Source organism: Heterocephalus glaber, unplaced genomic scaffold (genome assembly GCF_053883595.1).
Source record: "Heterocephalus glaber isolate CG9 unplaced genomic scaffold, H.glaber_assembly_v1.0 deba00000071, whole genome shotgun sequence".
NCBI lineage: Eukaryota > Metazoa > Chordata > Mammalia > Rodentia > Bathyergidae > Heterocephalus > Heterocephalus glaber.
In genome coordinates, this window is record NW_028258137.1 from 17,923,566 (window position 1) to 17,944,318 (window position 20,753).

General features: G+C 38.4%; 1 protein-coding gene across 9 annotated transcripts in view; it reads right to left on the reverse strand.

Moving 5' to 3' along the window:
- Positions 1-20,753, reverse strand: part of Nfatc3 (nuclear factor of activated T cells 3) — a 122,846-nt gene that overhangs the window by 71,778 nt on the left and 30,315 nt on the right. For 6 of the 9 annotated variants that reach the window (XM_087213833.1, XM_021256811.2, XM_021256812.2 and 3 more), the window contains exons 2-3: positions 6,719-7,853; positions 3,117-3,279 (exon numbers count right to left, since the gene is read on the reverse strand). In XM_087213833.1, the coding sequence (XP_087069959.1) occupies positions 3,117-3,279; positions 6,719-7,853 (1,298 nt within the window). Of the gene's footprint in view, positions 1-1,163; positions 1,317-3,116; positions 3,280-4,617; positions 4,782-6,718; positions 7,854-20,753 lie in introns of those variants that run through there. The other 3 variants (XM_087214046.1, XM_087214068.1, XM_087213996.1) reach the window with 3 other exon arrangements.

Below are 20,753 nucleotides of genomic sequence, written 5' to 3' on the forward strand. Positions count from 1 at the left end.
ATGAGTTTGAGGCCAGCCTGGGCTACACAGTGAGTTTAAGGCCAGTCTGAACTACATAGCAAGACCCTGTCTCTCAAAAGGGAAAAAAAAAGAAACAGGTTGTCGTATCTCTTTATGGTAGCCCACCCTAGACTGTATGATATATTTTTCCTACTTTTACAAGGCCCAAACTCAGTCTGCAGAGTCTTTTTTTTTTTTTTTACATGCATGATGTTTTATTCTTTGAAGAATGGTTCTAAAACATCACACTAAGGCCGAAAAACAAAGTTTGAGGTAAACAGTTTTGAGGATGAGTTATAACACATGTAATGCTTGTTCATTCTAAAGAATCCTGATCTTGGAGCTTATGATGTACCAGTTGGCAGTAGCACCCACGTTTCCCAGAGCTGGTCATTATTGCAGAGTCTTTTTGTAATCCTACCTTTAATTAATGTAAAACTTTGCCACCAATAAAAAAAAAAATCTCAGGGCTGGGGATTTAGCTCAGTGGTTCTACCGCCTGCCTCACAAGCCCAAGGTCCCAAATTCAATCCCTGGTACCAAAAAATCAATCAATCAATCAATCAATCTATCTCAGATTGAAAGGGAGTACTGTAGACACTGAGAAAGACTAATAAAAAAACCACCAATATCCAGACATACTGTGGTTAAGTCTATCATTTCAAATGTCACTAAATAATTCTTTAAGCAACAAGTTAAAAAAAGTCACTTATAAGACGAATATAAAAACCACTGATGATTCATACCAACAGTGTTAGTCTCCCTTTGAGCACAGAATCCATTTTTTTTTTTTGGGGGGGTACCAGGGATTGAACTCAGGACTTTGCAGTTGTGAGGCAGACACAGCGCTGCTGAGCTAAATTCCTGGCCCCTAGAATCCATTTTTAATCAGGGGGAAATTGTGGAATTAAACTACACTGATCCCTAAAAAACTTCTATTTTTTTTTTGGTACTGGGGATCGAACTCGGGTCCTTGTGCTTACAGGGCAGGCAGCAGAACCACTGAGCTAAATCCCAGGCCTCTTCTGTCCATTTTTGCATTTATAAACATATTCTTGAGAAATGTCAAAGACACTGGAAACCAAGAATTGAAATAAACTCTCATTTAACAACAAAATAAGACTAATACAAATGACAGAATTCCTTTGTTGTTGTTGTTGTTCTTCTTTTTTTCTTCCTTGAGATTGGGTCTTGCTGGGTAGCTCAGGCTGGTCTCAAATTCCTGGGCTCAAGTGATACTACTGCTTCCGTATGGGAATGATAAAATTCCTTTGTTGTGTTTTCCTGACACTTCTTGTTACAAATCATTTTAAAATCTGTTTAAAATGTAAATCTTTGTCAAGAAATATGAAACATGTTTAGGTAATGATAAGTCATAAACCATTTAATGAAATAAATTAATTAAAAAGGACTAAGACTGAGCATTAAATTCAACTACAAATAGGGTTAAGGCTAAAAAAGTGAGGAAGGTGGCTGTGCATCTGAGAGTAAAAATAAGACAAGCATCAAAATCTAGGTGACAAAAAGTAGAGAAGAGGGAGGAAGAGATACAATTATTTATCAAAGAAAGGAGTCAATCTGTACTCTCTAAATCTCAATGAGCTCAATCTCACAAAAATTTACATAATTTTTTTTAGATCTTTGAAGAACTGTTAAAAAACAACACATAAGAGTCAGCAGTTCTCAGTTTTACTTTAGTTTCATTTTTCTTATGCTCCATTCAAGTAAAATCAATCTGTCTGTCTGTCTGTCTGTCTATCTATCTATGTTTTGTTGTTATTGTTTGAGACAGGGGCTTGCTATGTAGTTCAGGCTGGCCTTGAACTCACTATGTAGGCCAGGATGGTCTTGAACATGAGGTGATCCTCCTGCCTCAGCCTCCCAAGTGCTGGGATTACAGGTGTGCACCTGGCTAAACTAAACAATATTTTAATTTTCATGTTATGAGTCAAAACTTTAACATATGAAATACATTTCAAATATATCAAATATTATGTAAGTTTAGGGCCGGAGATTTAGCTCAGTGCACCGCATCTGTCTCGCAAGCACAAGGTCCTGAGTTCAATCCCCAGCACCAAAAAAAAATTACATAAATTTAAAAATTACATTTTAGCCGGGGATTTAGCTCAGTGGTTCCAGGGCCTGCCTTGCAAGCTCAAGGTCCTGAGTTCGATCCCTGGTACCAAAAAAAAAATTACATTTTAGTTTTATTTTAATAAATTCAAATAAAAATAAGTACTTTAATTACGAAACTATCCAGCATAACCCTATCTGGTGTGGTTTATGCAAGTGTATAAATGACCCACATGTTAAAGGCTTGGTTGCCAGCCTGTGGTGTTATAGGGAGATGGTAGAAACTATAAGAGAGGCCCTTACTGGGAAGAAGTTAGGGCAATGGGGATGTGATCCCAGTAAAGGGGATATTCAGATTTATCCCTTTTCCCTCTCTCTTTTTACTACTTTCCAGCCTCCTTGCCTTTCCAGAGGCAAGCTGTTTCATTTGCTACATGCTCTGCCATGATACATAGTACTGTCTTAGTACAGACCCAAAAACAACAGGCCAATGACCACTGTCAATCACTGGCCTCCAAAACTGTGACCCGAAATAAACCTCTCCTCCTTACAAGTTCATTATCTTGGATATTTTGTCCCAGTGATGGAAAGTTAATACACTATCCTTAAAAACATTCAATTCATTTTTTTAGCCATCCATCTAGTCTTCCACTAAAAACATACATGAGAGAGTTACCTAGAGCATTAGCCAAATGTTATAAAGTATTGCTTATTTCTGAGGGAAACAGATTCTGGATATTTTATTAGTTTACTCTTTTTAGGTTTCTATATTATTTAAATTATACTATAAACACAATAGTCCTTTATGAATCAGAAAAACAGTTCTTTAACCTCTGTAATCTTCTTTCCCCAGCTGGAAAGGGAGTCAGGAAAAACATCTTTTAGACTAGGAAAGAAAACTCAATGCAGAAGTGTAACCATATCAACAAGCACACAAAACTGATCTGAATTTTCTCTTTGGGCTCTGTCAGTACCTAAATGAACAGACTTGTACAACAAGTACAGGTACACAGTATCAACAACAAGCCTCAGAACTCTCATACCTTCACAACAGGATGGCCCCCAGTAGATGCTTTTACTGCCCCTCGGCTACCTTCAGTTTCATAATGGGCTCGATGATGTGTTTTAGGTTGCACTTCTATTTTCAGTTCACATTGTCCAAAGTGAGTTGGTAGAGGCCAGTCTAATGGAGGTAATGAAGATGTGCTATAAACAAAACACACAAAGATGCTAAACACCATGCTATTGTTGCCAAATAGTGATTCAAATTACTTCTTTGCTAAACCTGCCATCTCTGAAACAAAGTATTCCAAAATGAACGTTCACTTAATATAACACTGGTTATGGCTTAATAAATAATTCTTTAATCTGAAGATTAAAATCTATTTTATCTACTTTTTGGTTTCCCCTATTTTCTTCAAAAAGGACCAATTCTAACAATTTATAAAACTAAAACTGTTTTTCAACTATGTGTATATAATTACAAAAACCACCAAAATTACAATAATTTGATTCCTTAAAGCAAAAGATACAAGATACACATCTCTGTATGTGTCTCAGTATCTCTCCAAAAGTCTAAAATTTTTCTTTCTTAGTAATGTAACCCTCTCCCTGGCAGGAATATATAGAAGTCAAACGTGCTGCCCCCTCTATTTCTTCTCTATTACCCTTTTTCTCATTGATCGGAAAAACTGTTATATTTAGCAACATACTGCAATTTGAGGTAAAAATTTCACTATGTATTTAAATGAGAAAACATGAAACATCTTTAACATATTCACACTGGCTTGAACCACTGGTGGTTAAGAGCCTTCTAGCAGCAAGACATGAATTATGGCCCTGTCATGAACATGTTAAATGACAATTTTTTTGAGACAAGGTCTTGCTATGCAGTTCAAGCTGGTCTTGAACTCATTATGTACCCCAGGCTGGACTCAAACTTGCAGCAATTTTCCTGCTTCAACCTCCCGAGTGCTGGAATTACACACAAGCACCACCACATCTGGCTTAATGACACTTTTTAAAACATGATCAATAATTTAAACATCTTGGGCCGGGGATTTAGCTCAGTGGTTCTGGCGCCTGCCTCGCAAGCACAAGGTCCCGAGTTCAATCCCTGGAACAAGGAAAAAAAATAATGTAAACATCTTAAATGCCTAAAGGTTTGTTCAGATATATTAACACTGAAAATATAGAATTAGAAAATAACATATTAAGTCAAGTGTGGTGGTGCATGCCTGTAAACCTAGCACTCTGGGAGGCAGGCAGGGAGGAGGACCACAAGTTCAGGACCAGCTCGGGCAACTTAACAACTTAGTGAGACCCTCTCACAAAATAAAAAACAATTAAAATAAGGTCTGGGCATATAGCTCAGTGAAAAGGCCCTAGGTTCAATCCCTACTGAAAAAGAGGAAGAGAGAAAAAGAGAAAGAGAAAAAGGAAGAAAGGCTGGGCATGTAGCTCAGTGGTAGTCTGCTTGCCTAGTATGTGTAGAAACGAAGAAAGAAACAAAGTGATGTCTTTGCTGGACATGGTGGCGCATACCTGTAATCCCAGCACTTGGGAAGCTGAGGCAGGAGGATTGATGGGAGTTCGAGGCCAGCCTGGGTTACATAGTGAGTTTAAGACCAGACTGAATTACATAGGGAGACCCTGTCTCCAAAAAAAAAGTGATGTCTTCAGTAGCACAGATTCCACATTATATTTTTCTAAAGATGAGGATTCCAGAGATAGTTATTTATACAAGTAAAAGTATTTTTTTCTTTTTATATAGTATTTATTTTGCTATTTTATACTAATACATTCTCATTACAAAGGCAATTTAGTGGAAGAATCTTCCATTTGATACTTGAATCACCTGAACACAAACAGAACTACACATTTTAAAAAATAGTGTATAGACAACAATAACAAAAAGACAAGTTAAAACAACAACAAAAAATCGTCCTTTTTTTGGTACTGGGGATCAAATCCAAGACTTTGTGCTTTCAAGGAAGGTGCAGCACCACTGAGCTAAATCCCCAGCCCTAAAAATTGTCCTTCTTTATAGGTGGACATTGAAGTGGACCGAATTTGGTTTTCTTTTTAAAAGCCTCCAAAGACAAAAAATAGCTTAAAACCTAAGATGAATAAAAAAAATTGTTTACTAAACTACTGGTCTCCAGCATCAATTTAAAAATTATCATTTAAAAAATCCCTAAATTGGTCTGGGGATTTAGCTCAGTGGTTCCGCTGCCTGCCCTGCAAGCGCAAGGACCCGTGTTCGATCCCCAGTACCAAAAAAAATTTAAAAATAAAAAAATCCCTAAATAGACACAACTCCATGTGGGAATTTAATGTATGTTAAAAGTTGTCTTTTCTAATGAATTATAGATTAGACAGGATCTTCACATGGTATTGTGACAACTGTCAACCTATTTGGAAAGTAAAGTTGTTACATTATTCTTCTTTCCTTACACCAAAATAATGGTGGATCCAAGAGTCAAATATCTATCTGATAAAAATATCATACATAGGCCGGGGATTTAGCTCAGTGGTTCTGCTGCCTGCCTCGCAAGCACAAGGTCCCAAGCTCAATCCCTGGTACCAGAAAAAAAAAAAAATCATACATAAAATACACACATAATGTATACAACACTTTATTAAAAACACACATGAAAGCTAGATTTTTATTTTTAATTATTTTAGAGCAGGATAAGACTTTCTTTTATTTATTTATTTGGCACCAGGGATTGAACTCAGGACCTTGTGCTTGCCAGGCAAGCATGGCATCACTGAGTTATATCCCAACCCAATACTTTCAAATATAGCACACACATAAGCAATAAAGAAAAATTTGAGTATAAAAAACTTAAAAATTTCTCTCTAAGAACAACAAATCATAAACTTAAAAAGTTAAAAAATAAATCACAAAGGCCAAGGCTAGTGGTACATGCCTGTAATCCTGGCTATTTGGGAGGATGAGGCAGGAAGACGGCAACTTTGAGAATAGCCTAGGCAACACATGTACAACTCCTTAGCTATATACTTTTAAAATTATAACTTTAGCCTATTTAAAATACTTTTAAGACTTAAAAGAAAATAAGCCAGGCATGAAACTAAGCACATGCCTGTAATCCCAGCACTTGGGGGAACTGAGACAGGCAGTTGCAAGGGGAGGCTGGCCTGGGCTACAGTGAGTTCAAGGCCAGCCTGAACTATATAGCAAGACCCTTGTCTCAAAAACAAAAACAGGGCTGAAGATTTAGCTCAGTGGTTTCGCCACCTGCTGTGCAAGTGCAAGGACCCAAGTTTGATCCCTAGTACCAAAAAAAAAAGTTTCAGTTTTCGCCGCCTGCTGCACAAGCTCAAGGACCCGAGTTCGATCCCCGGTACCAAAAAAAAAAAAAAAAAAAAGAAAAGAAAAGAAAAAATAAATAAATAAAAATAAAAAAAAGACTTAAAGGAAAATAAAAATGAGAGAAAGGAAAGAAAGAGGAATGGGAAAAAAGGAAGGAAAGGGAAGAAGTAAGAGAGGGGAAGAAGACGGGGATGAAAGGGAAAGGAAGGACAGGATGAAGAGAAAAAACCAATTACAGATAACATAACATGCCACCAATGACCTATACACATGAAAAATGGTCAGCAACCATATCTACCAACTCACCGAAATATTGGGGTGTGGCCAGGCTTTGGTTTGTTCCAGGTAAAAGGTGAAGGAACTGAAAGAAATTGGTCACCAGATGAATCTTTCTTTAAAGGATACTGAGATCCAAGGCCATCATCTATTGAAGTCTCCCGGGACGGTGATACACTTCCTTGATCATCTGAACAGAGTTCTAATTTTCCTGGTACTATGGCAGCTTGATCTTCAGATGTCTTCCTTGTTTTCAGTGGGATATCAGTCTCTATACAGTATTGAAAGGGAAAAAGTGCAGGGCCAAGGCCCGATCCACTGTGGACAGAAACATTGAACCATGTATCTTCTGTTACACTTCCCCTAGGGGAGTGGCCAGGAGAAGGAACAGGAGAGTGATGGGGTGAAAGGGGCCCAGCATAACAAACTTCAGCACTAGAGTGCCGCCGTTTCCCACAGGGGGAAGTAGGCCTTGATGAGGGTCCTGAGGCTGGCCTGGGGCTCAGCCAATTCTCATCAGTGATACTGGATCTAGGAGAGTGGCAAGGAGATTGCCTGGGTGACAAGGAATGCCCAAGTCCATATTGTTGATGCCAAGACTCTTCTCCAGGGCAGCCCCCTGGTGAGCCACCTGGAGAAGTCAGAGGGGATCCAAGAGTAAATCGGGCAGCAGCTTCATTCAACTCTGAGTCCACATCATCATAAATGTGTGAAAGAGATTCACAAGAAGATGCATCTGAAAACCAGCTCCTAGAAGAGATGCTGCTGGCAGGACTAGGACTAAGGGAAGACTCCCGGTAGGATGGCTCAAGAGAAAGATAGAGATGATCTCTAGAAGGCCTCTCCAAATATTCCCTTTCTGGGTCATTTATATGTAGGTCATCTTCATGTGCATCTGTTTCTTGATGACAGTTAGGAGAAATAGATGTAATTTGAATACTTGGGCACTCAAAGGGTTTGGGACCACCTAATGGGCTATATTTAGATTCGGGAACATCACCAGTTCCTTCATAGATTTTGTGACCTTGGAGCTGAAACGATGGTGACAAAACAGAAGAGTGAGACGGCAATCCATGATGTGGTAAGCAAAGTGGTGAATTTAAAGTAGATGGAGGTGGATCTACATTAAAGATGTAAATGGATGCACAATCATCTGGCTCAAGATCTATGGGAAGAAGCCAAAAAAAAAAAAAGTCAACAAAACAAGAAATTAGAAAATTTAATGTATAAATTAGATGAAAAAAATAGTAATCTTGGGAGAAAAAAGTGGGACACAAAATGTATGTCATTAGCTCCACTAAAGAGTTGTTTTTTGAAAAAAATGCCTCATAATTATTGCATACTTACACATGTAATGATTTTTTTCTTTATTCTCACATTTTCAAAAATTATAATCAGAAAATATCTAAAACTAATAAATGCTTTTATAAAAGAAAATCATATTTGTAAAACACAGTGAGATGAGAGAGAAGGATTCTATGCTTCGCAGGAGGTATCTTTTTCTTTTGGGACTACCCTACCCAAATTCCCTACCAAGCTGGCTGCAACAGGGGCACCATGGCTGCTCCAGCAGGTATTTGCTTTGGCTGCAGCAAGCTTCAGTCAAGGACCTATCCCCGATGACTCTGCCTGGCAGCCTCTTCGAATGACTCCAACCTTCTGCAGCCTTCCTCAATCAGGTCCACAGGTCCCCCACCCCCACTAGGCCACATTGTGCATGTGCTAGCCCACCTTTTGTTGCTATTAAGCAATCTTTCCATACCCTTAGCAGGTCAATCCACTCTGCAGCATAAGTTCTTGTTGTTTTTTTTTTGGTACCGGGGATTGAACTCGGGACCTTGTGCTTACGAGGCAGGTAGCGGAACCACTGAGCTAAATCCCTGGCCCAATAAGTTCTAATAATGTATCTTTCAGATGGCATATTTTTGCCTATTTGTGATTTCCATCTTGAGTAGAGCATGGTGACCTGGTACATGAAGAGGTAGTGGCACAAAAGGTCACAGGTGCCAAGTGGCCAATAGCTAGAGCTAGTAACATGAAAGGTTACTGGCACTAAAAGAAGCCAGTGGCCAAGGCTGGTAACACTGAATTTGCTCGCAGCAGAGAACAGAGAAACGCCAGGAGATGCTCTCTCCAGTGGCAGGAATAGCTACTGACACCTGCTGGTAGCTGCCTGTTCCAAGCAGCAAGGATACCAAGATATTTTTATGGCTTATAAGATGAGCAAAAATTTAAAATTCTATAGACATGATTATGGGGAAACTGGCACACTCATACAATGCTAACAGGAACATCAAACAGGATGGCTACTCTGAAAAACTGGCAGTTTCAAATAAAATAAAACACATTTTACATACAGTGCAGCAGTTTCACTTCTGGGTGTGAACTCTTTAGAAATGATCGCTATATTCACACAAAAACTTCTTTACAAATGTTCACAGCATTCTATTTTTTTTTGGTACCAGGGATCGAACTCAGGTCCTTGTGCTTGCAAGGCAGGCAGCAGAACCACTAGCTAAATCCCTGGCCCTACAGCATTCTATTTCTAACCAAAAAAATAAAAATAACCCAAATGTTTTTACACACTGGAACATTTACTGAACAAAAAGCGATGTACTACTGATAATACAACAACTTAGGAAAAATCTCAAAGATATTATGCCCAATGAAAGAAGCAAGGCTCAAAAAGTTACATATACTGGGTGGGGATTTATTTTTTTATTTTGTTTTTTTCCATTTTTACTCAGCCCAAACTCACTCTGTAGAGCCAGTTTCTCTGTCACTCTTCACTTTTACTTTTCCAAATAAACCTTGCCACTGCTTTTTGCTCGTTTTATTCAATTCTTTGTTCCAGATGAGAAGAACTTGGAATCTAACTCCAGAGGGAGAGGAGAACAACCCAGAACCTGGTAACATTTTATTGGTGAGCCACTTTTAGAAGGAGCTACCCTATAACATTAGTAGAGGAAAAATTTCAAATAAGGTTTGTATTGAGTTAATTACACTGTACCAATTTTACACTTCTGCTTCTTGTTTTTTCATTTTTTGAAACAAGGTCTCCACATATTACCCAAACTGGTCTTGAACTCTTAGGCTCCAGGGATAATCCCACCTCAGCCTTCCAAGTAGTTGGGACTACAGGCAAGCCACAGTGTCCAGTCTAACTTCTTGAACCCAGAGCCTTCGCAATGAGCTAGCTATATCCCCATCCCTTTTTGTTTTTGTTTGGTTTTTTTTGGTACCGGGGATTGAACTTGGGACCTTGCGCTTCCAAGGCAGGGGGTGGAACCACTGAGCTAAATCCCCAGCCCTCCCTACCCCTTTTTATTTCTTTATCTGGAGATAGGGTCTCACTAACTTGCCCAGGCAGGACTTGAACTTGTGATCCTTCTGCCTCTGCCTCCCATAATGTTGGGATTACAGGTGTGAACCACCATGCCCAGCTAGCTTTTTGGTTTTGATCACTGTATTATGCTCAGTAAGTTGACCATATTATAGGAAACTGAATGAAGAGTATACATGGGTTATCTGTTCAATTTTTGCAACTTTTTATAAATCAAATTATTTCAAACTAAGATTCTAAAAGAAAACTATTAAAAGCTGGGCATGGTGGCACACACCTGTAATTGTAGCTACTTGAGAAGCAAAGACAGGAGGATCACAAGAGGGGTTAGCTTGGTCACTCAGCAAGACCTTCGTTAAAAAACAAAACAACGGAAGACTTAAGAGAACAACTCTATCACTTGCTAAGTATAATAGAAAACACATACTGTACTATTTTTGGCTTTGTCCCAGGTTCCTAGAACAGAGTACCCAAAACCCATACAATTTCCAAAGATGCATCTTTTGTTATTCACAAGCCTCTTTCAATCACATCTGAATTTACATTAATGAGCCCACTCTTGGTGCTTAGAAGATTCTAAATGCGGGCTGTCTCTGGACCAAAGCATTAGAGGCTTGGAACATCCTCAAAATCTTGGTAGGAAAGTGGCTGGCTGAAGACTGAGCTCAATCACTAATGGCTAATGATTTAATCAGCAGTGCCTATTTAATGAAACCTCTAATAAACTGCCTTCACATAGGATTTGGAAGAACTTCCATCTCAGTAAATACACTGAAATGCAAGGAGAGTGATATGCCCAGATAGGGCAGGGAAGTACACACATTCCTTCCCATTCTTGGCCCTGAGGATCGCTCACAATTGACTGTTCCTGAGTTGTATCTCATTTCTCACAACTGACTGTTCCTGAATTGTATCTTTTCTTTTTTTGTTTGTTTTTTTGAGATAGGGCCTTGCTATGTAGTTCAGGATGGCCTAGAACTCACTACGTAGCCCCGGCTATCCTCCTGCCTCAGCCTACCGAGTGCTGGGATTACAGGTATTTGTCAATAGGCTTGGACTGTATCCTTTATAAAACACCAGTAAACCTAATTAAATGGCTCCCTGAACTGTGTGAGTCCTTCTAGTGAATTACTAAACTTGAGGAGGGTACTGCTGGTACCTCCAAATTTGCACTCGGCCAATGCCTACACTGGATCAGTCTTAGGAGACTGAACCCTTAACTTGTGGAGTCTGACTTCGGGATTAGTGTCAAGATTTATTTTGTCAAGACTGAATTTAAGGGCCGGGGATTTAGCTCAGTGGTTCCGCTGCCTCGTAAGCTGAAGGTCCTCAGTTCAATCGCCAGTACCAAAGAACGAAAAAGACTAAATTTAACTCAACTGAACTGAGAGAACTGCAAGCCCACTTACACAATACCATCACCCTCTCTATCTTGTCTTCTATCTCGTACCTACCACTGGCAAACTGTTTCCTTTAAATCTAATGAGTAAATCTCTGAAAATAAATTTTAACAACCTTGTTTTGCTTGTTTATATTACTCTTTTTTTGTTAGTACATGTTTGCAGTACATAATGATTACATTTATTGTGGGGAGTTGGTACATATACGTAACATCTTAATTCTTTTTTTTTTTTTGTAGCCTACCCCTCCCATTCCTCCCTGCTCCAATTCTTGTTCTCCTGCTCATTTACAAAAGCTCTATTTGGTTTTTTTATCCTTTTTTTTTTTTTTTTTGCATCCCCTTTCTCTTCCCTTTAATAACCTTGTTAGGAGCTAAAACTTGGGCCAGGGATTTAGCTCAGTGGTTTCGCAGCCTGCTGTGCAAGCTCAAGGACCTGAGTTCAATCCCCGGTACTAAAAAAAAAAAAGATAGAACAAAATAAAACTATACAACAAAGAAGAAAACGGTGTAAAGCTTCAAGACATTGGATCTGGCAATTATCTCATGGATATAACACCAAAAGTATAGGCAACAAAAGTAAAAATATGAAAGGAAATCATACACAGTATCATATACGCAGTTAACATCCAGAATCTATAAAGAACCCCTGCAACTGAATAACGAACAATTTTTTACACTGGACAAAAGAGGAGAATAGACATTTCTCCAAAAAGGATAAACAAATATCCAAAGAGCACATGAAAAGATATGCTAGTTACTAATCACTAGAGAAATGCAAATCAAAACCACAAAGATACTGCCTTACATCCATTAGAATAGCCACTGTTAAAAAACTAAAAACAAACAGAAAACAGCAAGTACAGGAGTAGGGAAATGAAGAAATTGGAACCTTCATGTGCTGTTGGTGGGAATATAAAATGATGTGGTTTCTAAATAGCTGCAGTATGGCAGCTCCTCAAAAAAATTAAAAATAGAAGCCAGGCTTGGTGGTACACGCCTGTAATCCCAGTACTCAGGAGGCTGAGGCAGGAGGATCACAAATTCAAGGTTCTTCTGGGCTACATAGCAAGACCCTGTCTCCAAAAAACACAAATAAAATAAAACTCCCATATAATCCAATAATTCTGAATATATGTCCCCCAAATTGAAAGTACAATATCTAAGAGATATTTGTTGTGGGTTTTTTTGGTACCAGGGATCGAACTCCGGTCCCTGCACTTGTGAGGCAGGTGGCAGAACCACTGAGCTAAATCCTCGGCCCTTCAAAGAGATATTTGTGGCCAGGGATTTAGCTCAGTGGTTTCGCCACTAGGCGCAAGGACCAGAGTACAATCCCCAGTACCAAAAAAAAAGAGAGATATTTGTAAAACCATGTTCACCACAATTTAAAAAATAGGATTAAAAAAATTTTTGTAGCATATCTGATTGTAAGAAATCATTAAAGAAACGTGTGAACAAATGCTGTCACCTAATACTTGATATTTTCATGTATGTCTTGGTCTACATGGGTATACACATTTTATACAGTTGTGATCATAACATTTTTTGTAACTTCTAAGTATCAAATACATAAAAGCATATACACCATAAGTATACAGCTTGATAAAATTTCACAAAGACACATCCTGTAATAATACTTAGATTTTTGGAGGGAAGAGTAGTGGTACCATATTTCCCCAACCAATAGGCCAGAATATAAGCCCTAGCATGTTTTTCAGGTTGCTTGTAATACAAGCCCTACCCTGAAAATAAGCCCCAGTTAAAACCATCAGCCACCGGGTATGGCAGCACATGGCTGTGATCCCAGCTGGGAGGCTGAGGCAGGAGGATGGCTGAGAGTTTGGGGCCAGCCTGGGCTACATAGTGAGTTCAAGGACAACCTGAAATGCATAGTGAGATTTTGTCTCAAAAAAAAAACAACAACAAACCATCAGCCAAATGGATGTGTCTAGTACAACAGTTGCAAAACATGAAGGACATAATGAATTATAAAATAATATTAATATAAATATTATTGACATTAACACTTAAATAATATAAATTATAATTATTTGTAAATCCCAAGTAGGCGCCTTTGGCTGAGAGATAAATGGCTATGCAAACAGATGAACTTGAGACTTATTACTGAATAACCAATAAGAGTATAAGGCCGGGGATTTAGCTCAGTGGTTTTGCCACCTGCTGTGCAAGCACAAGGACCCGAGTTTGATCCCTGGTACCAAAAAAACAAAAACAAAAACAGAGTATAGACACAATGCATAAATGTATGCACTTGATAATGAACATATGTTGTTGTGCCTAATATAAATCTTTGTAATTCAATACCTTGTGTGCTGTAATGACATACGTAATGCACTCACGTGAAATAAAAAATTTTTTTCTAAATTTTGGTGCCTGCAATATTTTCTCACTTTTGTGTGGACCATCATTCTCCCCTTCCACCCCCCGTTTTTTTTGAGACAAGGTCTTGCTACGTAGTACAGGCTAGCTTTGAACTATGTAATCCAGGCTAGCCTCGAACTCATCACCATCCTCCTGCCTCAGCCTCCAGGCATGCAACACACCACACCTGACTCATCATTCTTAACTGTCATCATTTTGTTGGGACTCCTGTCTCATAAGTTTTCAATTAACTTTTTTTTTTTTTTTTTGGTACCAGGGATAGAACTCAGGTCCTTGTGCTTGTGCAGCAGGTGGTGAAACCACTGAGCTACATCCCCGGCCCTCAACTAACTTTTTATTTAATGGAAATTTTGTGAAGCCTAGCTTGCAAGAGGTTGTGACTTAGGTGAAGAGTTCATGGGATAAAATCACTGACAGCTGTGTTGCCAATGCATTACAAGTGGGCTACATGGACAAGAAGTGCTCCTTTAAGGAGAGCACTACTGCTAGACATGAGAAATTAGAGCCAGTGGTTCTACAGGAAATGGAGTTGCAAGAAATTTAGGCTGGAATTCGGGGTTTGGAGTTATGATGATGTTCCAGGAGAAGATGACATGACTGTATTTGAATAAATCTCGATTTTCTTTATACACAAATAAGTGAAGATTGTTGTACGTGAAAAAAATAAAACATCTCCCCCAAAAAGCCCTATTGCATCTTTTGGAGCATAAATTAATATAAGATGCAGTCTTATTTCCAGGGAGATATGGTAGGAAAGTTGAACAAAAGAGCAAGAGTACTCTCTCTGGCAGCATATATACTAAAAAAAAAAAAAAAGAAAAAAAAAGAAAGAGCACTTTCTTTCTTTCTTTTTTTTTTTTTCCCGGTACTGGACCGAACTCTGGATCTTGCGTTTGTGAGTCAGACAAGGCACCACTGGGCTAAATCACCAGCCCTGAGGGTTTTGTTTAATGAGAGATGGGTTGTTTTCTTCCAGTGCCACTTGGAGGTGTGTGGTGTTTAAGGCTGCCAAGCACTGTTTTATATTTTGTTTTGTTTTAATGGACTGAAATGACCTAGGGTTATTTTTTTCTACAACACTGATGAATTCAACATTCTAAATAAAAAACTTACGTAGATATATATTTTTAAATCTTTTTTTTTTTCTAGAGATAGTGTTTTGCTATGTAATTCAGCCTGGCCTTAAACTCACTAAGTAGCCCAGGCTGGTCTCAAGCTTATGATTCTCTGGCTTCAGCCTCCCAAGTGCTGAGATTACAGATGTGTGCCACCAGGCCCAGCTCAATCCTTGATTGATTGATTGATTACTGGGGATCAAACTCAGGAGCTTGTGCTTTCGAGGCAGGCTCGGTGCCACTGAGCTAAATCCCTGGCCCTCAATCCTTTTTTTTTTTTTTTTTTTTTTTTAGGAGACAATCTTTACTGGGCTTAAGTCATTCTGGCTGTGATGGTGATGCCGTTTTCATTGTCAGGCAGGTTAAAATTTTAACCCTACACACATTTGGCAATAAAAGATTGTTCCCGTCCCAACAGAAAAAAAAAAAAAAAAAAGATGCTGACGTTTAAAAAAAAAAAAGAACTAAATAAGGAGCTTATTTTATAGAGTTCAGGAATGGACTTTTTGAGAAACAGCATGTAAACTAAAACTTCAAAGACAAATACAAACCAGCAAGCAAATAGAGGCATGGATAAGTGGTGGTTCAGATATAGGAACAGATTAGCATAAAGCAAACATTGTAAGTCAGGTAAAACCTTGGTTTCTTAAGGGACATTTAAACTCAATGCGGCTAGAGCTAATTACTGAAAGGGGAAACCTAGAAGCAAGACCGCTAAGAACCATGGATAAGGGTTTTTTTGTTTGTTTTTTTTAAATTCAAAGCATACTGGAGACCATATTGAATTTTTTTTGTTGTTGTGGTTACCGGGGATCAAACTCAGGGCCTTGCACTTTCAAGGCAAGCATCAGAACCACTGAGCTAAATCCCCGGCCCTTGGCATAGTTATTCTCAAATAGAAGTCATGTCATTCTCCTTTTAAAAACTCAATATGGGGCCGGGGATTTAGCTCAGTGGTTCTGCCACCTGCCTCACAAGCACAAGGTCCCGAGTTCGATCCCCGGTACCAAAAAAAATCAGGAAAGAGGGCCTCTCTCAGGCTCCTTGATGAAAATTGAAGCCCACTGGAAAAGTGAAGAGAATCTCTGCAATAAAGGCTCACCAGACCACCGTACTTGGTAAGTTGGAGGGATCATCACCTCCCATCGGAACCTGGTCTCTCTTCGGGGGAAGGGCAGCTGGAACCTGCAGTAGAACCTTGCAGAGTTCAATCCTGCAGGAGGGCAGGGAGCTCAACTTGGGACTTGTAGCCAGCAATCAGCCTGAATCTCATGGGTCTGCTACTGGCTTACTGAGACTCATTGACTTATATCTGCACACTGCTGCCCACATTGTCTATTGTGACAGCAGAGACATACCCTGAAGGAGGCCCTTCATTTTTTAAAATTTGTTATTCTCAAAATTATATTTTTTTCTATTATTATTTTTTTTTCTTTTCAACTTTTTCTTTTTTTTTCTTTTCTTTCTCTCTCTCACTCTCCCACATTGTTCTTCATCTCCCTTTTTGTTCCTGTTCTGGCCCTAATTTGGATTTCTTCTTTCTTTTTCTTTTCTTCTCTTTTTCCTTCTCTCTATTGTCATTAGTTTTAAAGGAAAGTAAATAGTTTCTAGCCTCCCTATTGCTGTTAGGTTGTTCTGTTTTCGTCTTTGTTCTTTCATTCTGTCTTTTCCTCTTGTCTTCAACAGTTTCCTAGAGTTTGTGTGATGTTCCTCTGTCCTCTGGCCTCACTGCTAACTTTTCCCTATCCTTCTACCTATCTATCCCTCCCTCCCCAACTCCTTCTAAGTCCTCATCCTGAAGGGTAAAGTTGCTATATTAAAGAGTTTATTTATTATAAACATATTTTCTGTTGGTCCTCAATTTTGATTTAATTCACAAAGTTAAAGGTGATAGATTGGTAACTACCACAAATTGTTATTTTCTAAGCTGTGCTTGATGCTACTGTGTTGCTGACTGTATTACTTGGGGTAAGGTGTTGTGATTGATCCAATCAGTTGTCCTTCCTGGTATAATGAAAATGAGATAGCTTTAGAGTCATTAGAGACCCCAAACCCAAAGACCAGCTATATCTGGAAGACACATCTGATAAGCAATCATTCCGTAAGCAACAAAGACACTTACAATAAGCAATATCAAAGTATCAGACCAGGAATTAAACCAAGGACAGTACCAACAACAAAAATACAAATGAGAAAACATTTAAGCAAGGCACAAACCCAGACTTCTGGCCCACTAAAGGCAAATTCTGGGGGAAATGAGGTGGAAAAATCTGATAATCAACCACCTGGACACCCTGCACTGATAGCACAGGAAGTAACAAAACAGATGAACAAGGCTGTAGAAAAATTTAAAACAGAAATAATTTCCTGGGATAACTACAGAAATGGTGAGAAGAATGAAAGACATGATTAGACTCTAGAACAGAAACAGATTAAAAAAACAGATGAGTTCACAACCATGATGGAAACCATGAATGCTCAACATAGGAAAGAAATGGAAACCATGAATGCCCAACACAGGAAAGAAATGGAATCCATGAAACAGATTTGAACAGATATCCAGGAGATTAAAAACTCTATTGAAAGCATACACAGCAGACTGAGACAATGTGAAGACAGAATATCAGATGTAGAAGACAGGACAGTGGTCAGTGACCATGAAAAAAGAGATCTCTTAAAAATAGTAAGGGACCATGAGAAATCAATCCAACAGCTCCTAGATGATGCAAAGAAAAATAATATAAGACTGATAGGAGTCCACAAAAAAGCTGGAGAAAGTACAAATGACATAAAAAAAAACTGTTCACAGAATTAGTGACAGAAAACTTTCCAAACAGAGCAAAAGAATTTGACATACAGATAAGTGAGGCATATAGGACTCCAACTAGCCATGATAAAAAAAAAAAAATCTACACCTAGACATATAACAATCAAGATCCAGGAAACCCAACAGAAGAACAAAATACTACAAGCAGTTAGAGAAAAGAAACAAATCACATGCAAAGGAAAGCCCATCAGAATCACAGCAGACTTTTCAACACAAACCCTCAAGTCAAGGAGAGCCTGGAGTGAGGTATTTCAAGCCCTAAAAGAAAACAACCTCCAACCTAGACTGATATATCCTGCAAAACTATCTTTCAAAATTGATGGGGAAATAAGATACTTCCATGACAAAGAACACCTGAGAAACTTCATGAATACCAAACCAGCACTCCAAACAATTCTAAACAATATCCTAGAAAAAGACAATGAAGGTCACAACTTTATGAGGCGCAACAGAGCAAATTCATCAGGCAAGGCAAGAAATTAAAGGGAGAGGGAGAAAAATAAAAAAGAACCAACAACAGGAAAACATGACAATGATAAGTCAATACATATCAGTTATAACCATCAATGTTAATGGCCTCAATTCACCAATCAAAAGAAATAGACTGGCAGAATGGATTAAGAAGGAAAATCCAACAATATGCTATATACATGAAACACACTTAGTTCAAAAAGAAACTCACAGACTAAAAGTAAAAGGATGGAAAAAAAAAGTTGTATTTTTTTTAATGTTTATAAAAATTAATCTTTAATGTTTATTTCTAGCTTTCCACATCTGTGTGCAGACAAGAAATAAGACTGCACGTAAGTGTAAGCAGTGCAAAAATGTGGAAGTGGAGACATCACATTTGCTAGAAACTGTACACAGGACTTGAAATAAAACAATGGTAAATCAAGTTAACTAGGAAAAAAAGTAAAACTACAGGGTCAGAGTTAGGGTGAAGGATGGTAATGCCCTTGTTACTACAGAAGTTCAGTGGTACAGAGAGCACTTGTCAAACAGAAGAACCCAACAGCACTCGACCTTAGCCATTCATGTGAAGTCCCTTGCAGTCGTGCCTAGTGCACTGACACTCACCACTGTAGGCGGCCGACAATCCACTCCCTCGAATACTCAAATATCCCAGGGCTAGGCCACGTCAACACAGCCTAGGAAAAAGCTCCCACACTGAACATTACTTTATTTATTGTGTCAATTCCAACCCACTGTTACTCCCATGTGATGGTTTTCTTAGGGTGTCAAGTGTACAAGGTGAAGACATTCTAGACAGGGGATGCACCTGGAAAATAAACAACTCCATACACACATTTCAAAGCTGCTGGGCCCCAAATCCATTCAACAGGAACCCAGAAAAAAAGCAGGGGTAGCTATCTTCTTTGCAGATAAAGTAAATTTCAAACCAAAACTAATTAAGATAGACAAAGAAGGTCACTTCATCCTTGTAAAGGGAATAATCCAAGAGGAAGAGATGACAATCATAAATATATATGCACCTAACACTAATGCCCCTGAGCATACAAAACAAATTATTAGGGAACATGAAAAACCAAATAAGCACTAATACAATTGTAGAGTGGGACCTCAATACCCCACTGTCACAGACAGATCATCTAGACAAAAAATCAACAACGAAATACTGGAACTGAACCAAGCTTTTGAACAAATGGACTTAATAGACGTCTACAAAGTGTTCCACTCCGCAAAATCCAAATATACATTCTTTTTGGCTGCACATGGGTCATTCTCCAAAACAGACCACATACTACCTCACAGAACATGTTTAAGTACATGCAAAGGAAGTGAAGTTATCCCATGTATATTATCAGACCATAGTGCAATTAAACTGGAGATCAATAGCATAAGAAACCTCAAGAACTTCACAAACACATGGAAACTGAATAACATTCTCCTAAACAACCAATGGGTCACAGAGGGTATTAAAGAAGAAATTAGACAATTTTTACAAATAAACGATAATGCTAATACAACATACAGGAATCTATGGGACATAATGAAAGCAGTTCTAGGAGGAAAATTCGTAGCAGTGAATGCCCACACTAGGAAAACAGAGCAAGTTCAAATAAACAACCTAATGCTGAATCTTAAACTCCTAGAAAAAGAAGAGCAAGACAAACCCAAAGCTTGTACAAGGGAAGAAATTATAAAGATCAGAGCAGAAATCAATGCTATGGAGACTAAGAGAACGACACGAAATAATCAACGAATTGAAGAGTTGATTTTTTGAAAGAATAAATAAAATTGATAAACCTTAGCCAACCTTATCAAAAAAAGGAAAGAAAAGGCTGAAATACATGCAATTAGGAATGAAAAAGGTGAAGTCACAACAGATCCAGAAGAAATCCAGAGGATCAATACCTACTTTGAGAACCTGTACTCTAATAAAATGGAAAACACAGAAGAAATGGACAGATTTCTAGATACATATGAATTACCAAAGTTGAACGAAGAAGATATGAAAATTCTAAATACCCAATTACAATCAGTGAAATTGAAAACATAATAAAAAATTTACCAACAAAGAAAAGCCCAGGTCCTGAAGGCTTCAGGGCTGAATTCTACAAAACATTTAGAGAAGAACTACTGCCAATACTCTTTAAACTTTTCAATGAAATTGAAAGGGAAGCAATACTTCCAAATTCATTCCTGGAAGCAAGTATTACTTTGATTCTAAAACCAGGGAAAGACCCAACCCAAAAAGTGAACTACAGGCCAATCTCCCTAATGCACATAGATGCAGAAGTCCTCAATAAGATATTGGCAAACAGAATACAGAGGGTCATCAAGAAGATCATACACCCTGACCAAGTGGGATTCATCCCAAGGATGCAAGGATGGTTTAACATACGTAAATCAATAAATGTAATACACTATATTAACAAAGTCAAGGACAAAAACCATATGATCACCTCAATAGATGCAGAAAAAGCATTCGATAAAATTCAACACCCATTCAT